This window comes from Euleptes europaea, chromosome 9 (assembly GCF_029931775.1).
Source record: "Euleptes europaea isolate rEulEur1 chromosome 9, rEulEur1.hap1, whole genome shotgun sequence".
Classification (NCBI taxonomy): domain Eukaryota; kingdom Metazoa; phylum Chordata; class Lepidosauria; order Squamata; family Sphaerodactylidae; genus Euleptes; species Euleptes europaea.
In genome coordinates this window covers 13,380,049-13,391,179 of record NC_079320.1, presented here as the reverse complement: position 1 = coordinate 13,391,179, position 11,131 = coordinate 13,380,049, and the positions used below count along the sequence as shown (strand labels likewise).

General features: G+C 44.1%; 1 protein-coding gene across 1 annotated transcript in view; it reads right to left on the bottom strand.

Moving 5' to 3' along the window:
* Positions 1-373: 373 nt before the first annotated feature.
* GPAT3 (glycerol-3-phosphate acyltransferase 3) overlaps positions 374-11,131 on the bottom strand; it is a 38,230-nt gene continuing 27,472 nt past the window's right edge. Inside the window, exons 6-12 of the mRNA XM_056855257.1 lie at positions 9,032-9,125; positions 5,952-6,067; positions 4,350-4,405; positions 2,632-2,717; positions 2,198-2,326; positions 1,295-1,374; positions 374-494 (exon numbers count right to left, since the gene is read on the bottom strand). Coding sequence (XP_056711235.1) covers positions 374-494; positions 1,295-1,374; positions 2,198-2,326; positions 2,632-2,717; positions 4,350-4,405; positions 5,952-6,067; positions 9,032-9,125 — 682 coding nt within the window. The remainder of the gene's footprint in view (positions 495-1,294; positions 1,375-2,197; positions 2,327-2,631; positions 2,718-4,349; positions 4,406-5,951; positions 6,068-9,031; positions 9,126-11,131) is intronic.

Below are 11,131 nucleotides of genomic sequence, written 5' to 3'. Positions count from 1 at the left end.
ACCGGGGGAGGCAGATCCATTCAAACATTCCAGAATGACGCGACCATCATTTAATACAACACAACAACTTGATTTTTTTTTATTATGTACATCCTTTTGGGCAAATGTTCAAAAAGTTGTAGCCCCTTTTTAAACACTGGGAGTTTCCTGTCCTCCTGCGAGCTTCAGTCCAATTTTCCCATCTGGATGTCAAGAGCTGGAATTCACCAGTGAACAGAAGCGCACCTTCCAAACGAATCACAGTTTCAAGCAAACCAAGCAATGTCCTTCATTGCCTGCACACGGCGTTTTATTCTGTTTCTACTGGGGGGGTCGGGGAATCCACACTTTCTATATTGAGGCATGAGATATCTCAACTGGGAGAGAGAAAAAATCAGTCCGCCACTACTGATCCACGTGTAGACAACCCATTCCCGATGATCATCTTGCTGTAGTTCTTCTGCTCTTCCTGCTTAAAGGTCTCCTTCACCTTGGCTCTTTTCAAGCCTCCGTCCCTTCAAGAACAGGAGAAGATGGAAATGCATGAAATATTATGCAGACGGGGCTCCTAGTTACAAAGTGATGACAACAACACATCAGCTGCTGTCTCTAAGCAAAAAGCGCAGAGCCAAACTGTAGCCCCCTTTTTGACTGCCTTGAAAGCGAATTCAAATGATGGTTCGGTACCCCATCAGTGAACAAAAGAAGGGGTAAGAAAGAAAAAGAAACCCAACCTTAACCGAAAGCTGGATACCCAAGGTTGGATGGAGAAGGTAAAATTGCATAGCAGAAAAATATTTTTATTTTAAGGCACTTATATCAGTGTTTAAAAACATTAAAAATGATAAAACAAGGCACAATGGCAACTGATAAGGTTGATAAACTTAAACCACACACCATACGCGTTTTGGCCTACAGGCCTTCCTCAGTGGTCAAATAAAAACCCATAAAATGCACACACAAGCAATATACAAATGTATGACCATAAATAGAGAGATAACTTTATACAAGCCCAGGCATGTGTATAGGGTGTATAATAAATTTCAAATTAGAAATTCCTCTAGGTAGAATACCTGTTTGTTGTTCTACACTGGGCTGTACTGGTCTCTCATACAGAGTGTGCATGCTAGTATCAATTTGGTAAAGTGGTCAACAGGTATTTATAATATGGCTTGGGATATGATTATACCCCAGGATACAGTTTGTCAAAGGTTTTTTTGAGCACCTTAGCAGCACTAGCCCAAGATGAGATATCTCGATCCCCACTACCAGTTACTGTGATTTCTCAATAAAGACCACATCACATTTTTCTCACCAGGATAATTCGGTGAGTCCTCCTTGGAGAGCTATGGCGGACTTCACCCTGTTAGCAAAGTGAACAGCGTCTTCTCCGTCCTGAAAAGCAATCAAAATTCAGTTACCACCACCCTCATGGATACAAGAGGGAAGTCACAATTGGGTTTGGTTTTTAAGCAAAATGAGTTTGTGTGTGTGTGTTAAGTGCCATCAAGTCGTTTCCGAGTCATGGTGACCCTACGAATCAATGTCCTCCAAAACATCTTATCCTTAGCAGCCTTGCTCAGATCTTGCAAATTGAGGGCTGTGGCTTTTTTTATAGAGTCAATCCATCTCTTGGTGGGTCTGCCTCTTTTCCTGCTACCCTCAACTTTTCCTAGCATGATTGTCTTTTCCAGTGACTCTTGTCTTCTCATAATGTGACCAAAGTACGACAGCCTCAGTTTAGTCATTTTAGCTTCTAGGGTCAGTTCAGGCTTGATTTGATCTAGAACCCACTGATTTGTTTTTTTATTTGTAACACTCTCCTCCAACACCACATTTCAAAGGAATCTACTTCCTTCCTATCTGCTTTCTTCACAGTCCAGCTTTCACACCCTTACATAGTAATAAGGAATACGATGGCATGAATTAACTTAATCTTGGTGGCCAGTGAAACATCCTTACACTTCAGAATCTTTTCTAGCTCCTCCATGGCAGCCCTTCCCAGTCTCAGTCTCCTTCTGATTTCTTGGCTGCAGTCCGGTTGATGGTGGAGCCAAGGAATAAAATGGGTTTAGGGAGCAGAAAAGCATTTTGGGCTAGCTACCCTCAACAGACTAGTGGCACCACCAGGAGAGGCAAAGGGGAGGATCCGCCTTGCCCTAACAAAAGCTCAAGCTGCTCATCTTCAAGCTCTAATGGAGGTACCAAGACCACCTACCTCTCTTGTCATGGGTGGCAGATACCACACATTGCAAACGATGGCCCAGCTAGTCATGATTCGCAAGAGGTAGCTCACTATTCCATATTTGCTGCTGTTCCAGAAGGCGTCACCAAACTGGGGGTCGTACTGCAAACGATAGGACAGAGTCAAACAGTCATTTTCACTCAGCACCTACAGCAAAGAGGCCATTTCAAATATGCCTCATTAAGATGCTGTAAGAAGGCAGCAATTCCAAAACTGCACAGTGATAAGCAAAATAAGGGCTTCTGGAGCAGCCCATGCAGAGAAGAGGCAAGAAGAGGAGGAGGAGGAGATCTCCAGATCAGAGTCCACCGCTCCTAAACACCACTCTTAACCACTACACCATGCCGGCTCCCAACACATTTGGCTGGCAATCCCAGAATCTATGGATGCGATTCTATGCATCTTACCTTGATGGCCACTGGGTAGATGGTTCCACCAATTTCAAAACTTCCTTTTTTAAACATCATTACAGAAGTGTTGTTTATACACGTGCCTAGTAAGAAAGATCAAGCTGTTGGTCCAAAAGATACAACCCTGATACAAGGCTAACGTGCCAGATGACCCTCAAGCAGCTGCTGTTGGTGCGAGAATTAAGCTAGCACCACCCAAGTCTTATGTTGAGAGACTTCCCACCCCGTTGCCCCCCATAAGCCTGATCTAAATATGCAGCAGCAGTAATGAGACAGCAGAATGGACTGTACCACCTCAGACTGTGGTGGGGGGATTACACCTTTTCAGTGTTCTCCTCTATTAATTATTCCCCATAAGAGGAGTAGAAGACCATGAAAAGAGCTTCTCATCCTCCTGTGCTAATTTATTTTCAGGAAGATATGACATGGGGACATAAAAATTGTCCAACCTACAGTCTGAAGTGGTACAGCCCTCTCTATTACCTTGCTTTGTAATTGTCTCCATGGCAGCCATTTTGTGGCAGCACCTACTATTAGAGTTGCCAGCTCTGGATTGGGAAATACCTGGAGATTTTGAGGGGTGGAGCCTGAAGAGGGCGGGGTTTGGAGAGGGGAGGGACTTCAGGGCCATAGTGTCCAATTGCCAAAGTGGCCATTTTCTCCAGGTGAACTGATCTCTATTGGCTGGAGATCAGTTGTAACAGAAGAAGATCCCCAGCTAGTACCTGGAGGTTGGCAACCCTACCTACTATCCTTTCTCAAATTTCCAAAAGTGCTCGCATGCTTGGCAGAGTTGGGGGATCCCAAATTTCAAGTGTCGGTTGCACCACTTCAGAACGCAAGCAAAGGCTCACATGACTGAATGCTTCCCCATAAATACATATGTTCCTTACTTTCAAATAGAAAACTAAACTTCAAGAAGAAGTTCTAAGCCTACCTTTTTTCCTGACATAGTATTCTACTTAGATACCAAGTAAGAACTAAGCAGTCAGCAGTAGATGTTGGATCTTCAGTAAGATTGTGCTGGTTTGCAAGACAAATATGATTTTGCCCCCCCACCCCTGTACTCTTTCCCCCTCTGAACTAGGATAAAAAATATTTTTAAAAAATCTGATAAATGTGTAAAACACACATATGCAAATATGTAATCTAGCCTCCCTGAAGATGTTCATGAAAAAAATGTGAGAATGTGTATCTCATGAGGCTTTCCCTTACTAATACTTTTAAAGAATAAATATTATAAAACATTGAACAAATCTAATTCTTTAAGATTCCGTTAACACATAATATTGAGTACTGTCAAAAACATCTCTGATCATATGTAGAATTTCTGTGCCAGAAGCTTGCTAGACAGATCAGAATTTAGTTTTGTTCTTTTTTTAAAAAAAGTAATAGTTTCCAGCAAGGGAACCTCCACATTCAGGGGCAGTCAGGCTCTGAATACCAGTGCCAGGAGGCAACATCAGGGGAAGGCCTTGGCCTCTACATCCTGTTCTTGACCCTACAGACTAGTTCTTGACCCTACAGACGTGTGTGAAGCAGGATGCTGGACTAGATGGACCACTGCAAGGGACTAGTCTGACCCAGCAAGGCTCTTCCCCAAGGTGTTATGATTTTGATGTCAAGAGGCGATACCAACCTCTTTCCCAAAAAGTGATTGGAATAAGAATATCATTTTTTAACTTGTAAAAAGCAAGCGGTGAGCTTTCTCTTACCTTCTGGGAAAATGAGAATTGGCAGATTGTTCTTATTTGCTATATGTTCCCTCAGTCTGAAGGAAAGAAAGAATTATTTCAAGCTATTGCTTTTGGAGTCAAGTCAGTCTTCCAAAATCCAGACCATTCCCAGATTATGTCATTCGAGACAACAGGAGGGTTCTTCAACACACAAGACGCACGGGTTGCAATTTCGACAGTTGCCCAGAAAGTCCCAGGGCCTTCTGTGGGTTCTCATGGCCGCTATACTGAAAAGTGTGGTGCCAACAGACTTTGATAGGGAAAGGGCCAAAGGTTTCAGTCGAGGGGCACACAAGATTTTTTTCAGGACAGTTCAAAGCCTGCTCCAAGACATTTTAAAACCATGATGCCTAATGGGCTGAATACAGATCTGGACCTTTCATGTTTCCTGTAGTTTCTTTAAGATAAGATTAGAGATATTTTGTTATACCAGCTTTATTTGTGTATCCTTTCTGTATAACAGCATGCCTGGTGGTATTTGCCCCTAAGACAGCCTAAATATATCCCTATAATTGGGATGGACTTATATTACCATATCTGTTCCTCTCGTAAAACAACTGAATTTCTGAATTTTATGCAATGCACAACCATGTTTGTGTTTACTGAGTGCTAATAGTAGGTAATATTCTGTATATTGTATATTAATATTAGGATTTGTATGTGGTATATTTGTTAGTATTAAGCTATTCTTTTCTACAGCAACAGTTACATAGGACTGAGGAAATCTGCTTGGATGAAACGGCTGAATATCAATCCGGATATCCTGTCTCCGGCTTATAAATTTCCTGTTTATGAATGGTTCTCATCTCAAACAATACTGGACTTTGATCGAATATTCTGATTTATTGCATTCTCAGGTGTTTCTGATATGCATATAAACTTCTGACGAATGCTGTATCGACACACAATTGGAAAACATTTCCTAAGTACATATAATACAGGTATGCCCTTTCTCTGCCCATGATTTATTTTCTCTTCCTGCCCCATCACCACATACACAGACTATAAACCAGAAGCACCCAATTGTGCTTTCTGATGCTCCGAAAGCTCTCCAGGGGATAGAAACACAGTCAGTATTAGGTGTTACACATGGGTTGCCAGGACAAGCCAGCAGGAGGATTTAGGGGCGAGGACATGGGAGGTGACAATGGTGACATCACCAAAATATCACCACGTCACTTCTGGGTACAAACAGGAAGTGGCAATGGGTAGCTCTAGGAATCGCTGGAAACTCTATGGTAAACCCCAGCTGGTGGCGGGTTTTCAATTAAAAAAAAAAATTCTGCCGCCACTTGGATCAGTAGCAGGCGACTGTGGCACTTGGCGTGAGGCCTGCCAACCCTAGTTATAATAGTCTGAAGAATGCAGTTAAATGGGAAATAGAATAAATTCTGTGTTCAGTCATGAACCTCCCCAGACATCAGTGGCCCAGTCACCATCTGTCAGCCTAACTAACTGGCCAACACAAACATAAACTAAGGACTTCTGTCCAATCAATATTGTAGCATTACATTGAGAAAGCAAAGAGTCATTTGTCTCCAACGCCAGGGAATACATTTCATGTAACAAGTTGCTCTTTACCTTTTGGTCACTAGGTGGCGATCCTTCATTTCGGAGCGTTCGAACCAGACATGCGGGCAGGCCTTGACCGTGGCCCTTTGAATGACTCCCATGAGTCCGCCATGAGCTTGGCCAACCTGTCAGTTGCCCAAGAGAGACAAAAAGAAGCAGTCCATTAAAACGGCTCCCTTTCAAACTCTATCAAGGTGGGGACAGAATCGAGCGGGTGCAGAGGAGAGTGACAAGGATGATCAGGAGCCTTAAGACCCAGCCCTATGAGGAAAGGCTAAGGGAGTTGGGAATGGGCAGTCTGGAGAAGAGGAGGTTGAGGGGGGACATGACTGCTCTCTTGAATTATTTTAATGGCAGTCACTTAGAGGAGGGCAGGGAGCTGTTCCTGTTGGCTGCAGAAGATAGGACTCGCAATAATGGGTTTAAATTGAGGGTGGAAAGGTACCAGCTGGATATTAGGAAAAATAATTTTACAGTAAGAGTTGTTCAACAGTGGAATCAGCTACCTAGGGAGGTGGTGAGCTCCCCCACACTGGTAGTCTTTAAGCAGAGGCTGGACAAACGCTTGTCAGGGATGCTCTAGGCCAGGGATGCTCTAGGCCAGGGGTGTCAAACATGCAACCTGCAGGCTGGATCCGGCCCCCAGAGGGCTTTTATCTGGCCCGCAGAGCCGAGGCATCTAGTCCCCCTTTCCCCCCTCCCAAGTGCGCGGCCGAGGGGGGAGCTTCAGCCCGGCCGGGCAGTGGATAGGCAAGGGATACTTAACTATTCTCTGCCCACAAATTTCCCCCTATAAATGCTCTTCCTGCACGAGGAGTAATTTCCTTCCCTAGCCAGCAAAAAAAAAACTAGAAGCAATTCAGGAAAGCATCCTTGCAGGAAGAAACTGGTGGACACAGGAGGAATCAAGCACTCTCCCACCTACTGATTCCTTCCCCCACCCCAATGAAATAAAAATAAAATAAAACGCATATCCTCGCATTCCTCATCTTCTCAGTCAACAAGATAACATTTAGCTGGGCCCTAAAAGGATCTCTCCTTACTTTCAGGAAATTCAAGCACTATTTTATCACCTATTTGAGAGCATCAAGGTTTCATAGCACTCAAGGCTGCTAACAAATACTGGTGCAACCTGTGTGTTAAGTGCCGTCAAGTCGCTTCCGACTCATGGTGACCCTATGAATCAATGTCCTCCAAAATGTCCTGTCTTTGACAGCCTTGCTCAGGTCTTGCAAACTGAGGGCCGTGGCTTCCTTTATTGAGTCAATCCATCTCTTGTTGGGTCTTCCTCTTTTTCTGCTGCCCTCAACCTTTCCTAGCAAACTACCCCACACAAATATATTAAAAAATTAAATATGAAAAAGAGAGCTTCATCTGCTGGTACTGGCAACATCTCCCCAAGTTCCGTGCTAGCACCTGCTGCGTAAGATTTATCATCCCTGGATGGAAGGTGGAATTGAGCCTGGGATTATTTTCTGCCATGCAAAGCACATTCTTGACCACTAACCTTTGACACAAAAACTCACTTCCAAAAAAAAAAAAATCAATTGCCCTGGAAAGACTCCTTTAAACAAGGTGGCTTTATAGACAAATTAAAGAAATCAACAAAAATACATTTCCTTTTTCTCATGGGAAGTAGGGATCACCCACCAGGGCTAGCAATGCACTGTCTGTTGCCAAACCAAGCCTCAAGGAAAATTCAAAAGGGGTCAAGGGCAGGTGTGTCATTTGGTAACCCGGAAGTCGGTCTGACCTCCAGCACTCATTCAATCACTGCAGAAATAGCAAATCTGACACAAGCCTGTAATTTGCCAGAATTTCTCTGTCACGAGTGTTTTCTAATAAAACAGCAGCTACTTTCAGAGGCTTTGAAAAAACCCCTCTCTTGAAAGGAAGAGTTCACAACATTGGCCCAAAGGATCCTAATCTCGTATCCACAAGATTTAACTAACCAAGTGGGAGAGAGATCGAGGCTACAGATGGTTGACCTCACAATCCCTAGGATGCTGTCAACATCAGTCAGGGAAACTATCTATCTACATATGTTTGACCACATAGCCCAGCCAATTTATGGACTCCAATTTTACTCTAGTCTGGAAGTGCAAATCAGATCAAATGAGAGACATTTCACCAGCAAAGAAACACACAAAATCATCACCAATAATAGCTAAATTACATTTATTTGGGACTCAACACATTCTAAGTAATCTTAAATAACTGAGCTGAACAGGAGTTAGCTGAGGGAACTGTAACAGAGAAGAAAGAGGATGCCATACAGCCGAGTATAATGCCATATAGTTCACCCTCCCAAAAAACTACTTTCTCCAGGGGAACTGATCTTCATCATCTGGAGATCAGCAGTACTTCCAAGAGATCTCCAGGCCCCACCTGGAGTCTGGCAACCTCAGGCAGGAGGGAAGGCATTAATGAATTTTCCCAGCAACCCTGTACAAAAAAGACCTCTGAATACTTATCAGGACCCACATAGTATTTTCCCTGGCGCTACTAAAACCCAGTTTCAGCACTGATAAAATACTACTTATCCTATGTCACTATGCATTAAAAGGTACTTACTGGAACAGTCCCACTTTGGTTTGGTTTTTTGCCGTCAAGTCACATCTGACTTATGACAACCCCTCGTGGGGTTTTCAAGGAAAGACGTTCAGAGGTGGTTTGCCATTGCCTGTCTCTGTGTCACAACCCTGTTATTCCTTGGTGGTCTCCCATCCAAATACTAGCCAGGGTCGCCCCTGCTTAGCTTCTGAGATCTAACGAGATCAGGCTAGCCTGGGCTATCCAGGACAGGGCAGTTTTTTTTAAAAAAAAGCGTTACCGTAGAAATTTTGTATCACAATAAACAGAGTTGCAGCTTCAATACAACGTGCTCGAGAAGTCTGCTTTTTGGGGGGCTTCACTTCCCTGCTGCCTCCAGAGACCCAATGCAAACCCCAGTGACTTCTCCATATTTGCAGTAAATTGGGTGTGGGTTTGGATTTCTTATTAAAGGGGATTTTGCAAAACTTCTGCAAAAGTGGCCCGTTTGTCTCGTAACCACAAGGAACAAAACCCACGAAGCTGCTGCGACATACCATTGTATAACACCCGTCGTTCGTCAGAATGATCACATCTATCGGAGACGTGTGGTTGGCAACACAAATGCCTCCTTTCTGGGGTTTGTTCTCCCTGCAAATCCAGGACACAAAGGTTGGTCACAACTATACAGCAGTCCTATGATTTCTGCAGCTGCCAACACAATTTTACTAATAATTACTCCTGTAAAACCGTAACACTATAATCATTCTGAGGCTGTGCATTATATTCCCCCACCATGTCTAAAATGTAATTCTTTACTGCTCTCAAGCAACATACAAAGGGGGGGAAAGCATATAAAAGCTAATCTATTAAAGAAATCAAGGCAAAGGCTATAGTCTACCAGCAAAAAAAGGAAGGTATCTCTGCTTTGCTATTGCTTAACAATGAAAAATAATTACAACAGCCAGCCAGAAATGCCTTGTGAAATAACCACTCCCACACAAAATCACCAAATGTAGGAGACAGCCTAAAAGGGAGAGTAAAGGTTAGTGGTCGAGAATGTGCTTTGCATTGCAAAAAATAATCCCAGGCTCAATTCCTCCTTCCATCCAGGGATAATAAATCTTACGCAGCAGGTGCTAGCACAGAGCTTGGGGAGATGTTGCCAGTACCAGCAGATGAAGCTGGCCTTTATAGACCAACGGTCTGATTCAGTAGAAGGCAGCATCACGTGGTCAGCTCTCCACATTCTGCAGAGCAACTGTCGCAGCAAGTTTTTCTACCTAGGTCATTTTCAAAGCTAACGTCTTATATAGGCAGGATAATGCTGCTGCAGTTGTCTTGTTTGTGGGCTCCCTAATCGGCACCTGATTGGCCACTGTGTGAACAGACTGCTGGACTGGATGGACCTTGGTCTGATCCAGCATGGCCTTTCTTATGTTCTTATATGATGGTAGAGGTACACACACAACATCCTGCAAACTATACACTAAGCCAAAGTCCCGTTTCACACATTACTGTTTGTGGCACTTCATGTGACGGACGAGCAGGCAAATCCTTTCCTATACCCCATGTCAAGGGCTTATCATAAGAGCATGCAATTGACATGAAATCCCCATGCTTTGAGGAGTACAAATAATCATATAAATTGATCACCCTACACACACAGGCATCATGATGGAGGAGGAGGAGAAGAAAAGGAGAATTGGCTTTTATATGCCGACTTTCTCTACCACTTAAGGAAGAATCAAACCAATTTACAATCACCTTCCCTTCCCCTCCCCACAACAGACACCCTGTGGGGTAGCCAGGGCCGAGAAAACTCTAAGAGGGCTGTGAGTAGCCCAAGGTCACCCAGCTGGCTTCATCTGGAGGAGTGGGGAAGCCAACCTGATTCACCAGATTAGAGTCCACCACTCATGTGGAGGAGTGGGGGAATCAAACCCGGTTCTCCAGATCAAAGTCCACCACTCCAAACCACCGCTCTTAACCATGACACCACGCTGGCTCTCAAAGAGACTATATCTGTGTTGAACTGGAGGGGAATCAGTTTGTTTGCGTAACAGACACAGCTGAGTTAGGCCTAGTATTCCAGGGCTGGGAAATCCAGAGCGCCAAGTTGCTTCGGCACCCAGAAACATGAGGCTGGGTTGAGCTAAGCATCTATTTTCAACTCTATTTTTCTTGTATAACAGTGTCCTAACCTAGATGTTCCAGGCTTGCCCTATCTCATCAAATCTCAGAAGCTAAGCAGGGTCTTGGGAGACCACCAAGGAAGTCCAGGGTTGCTATGCACAGACAGCCAACGAGAAACCACTTCTGTTCATTCCTTGCCTTGAAAACCCCATGGGGGTCAATATAAGTTGGTTGCCACTTGACAGCACTTTACACACACACACACACACACGCAAGAACAGGCTTTCGGAAAATGGTCCACCAAGAAAACCCAAATTCTGCACACAAAACAAATGCATGCATGGTGGAACTCTCTACCAAGTGAGATCCAGGTCCTGTGGGACTTGAATCAATTCTGCAGGGCCTGTAAGACTGAGTTGTTCCCCCGAGCATATGGTTGAGGGCAGCAGAGGGTTCTATTCGGCTGCCCTCCCCTCTCTTCCTTCCCCCCCCCTTTTTTTCTTCTATTGCTGGAAATGTTT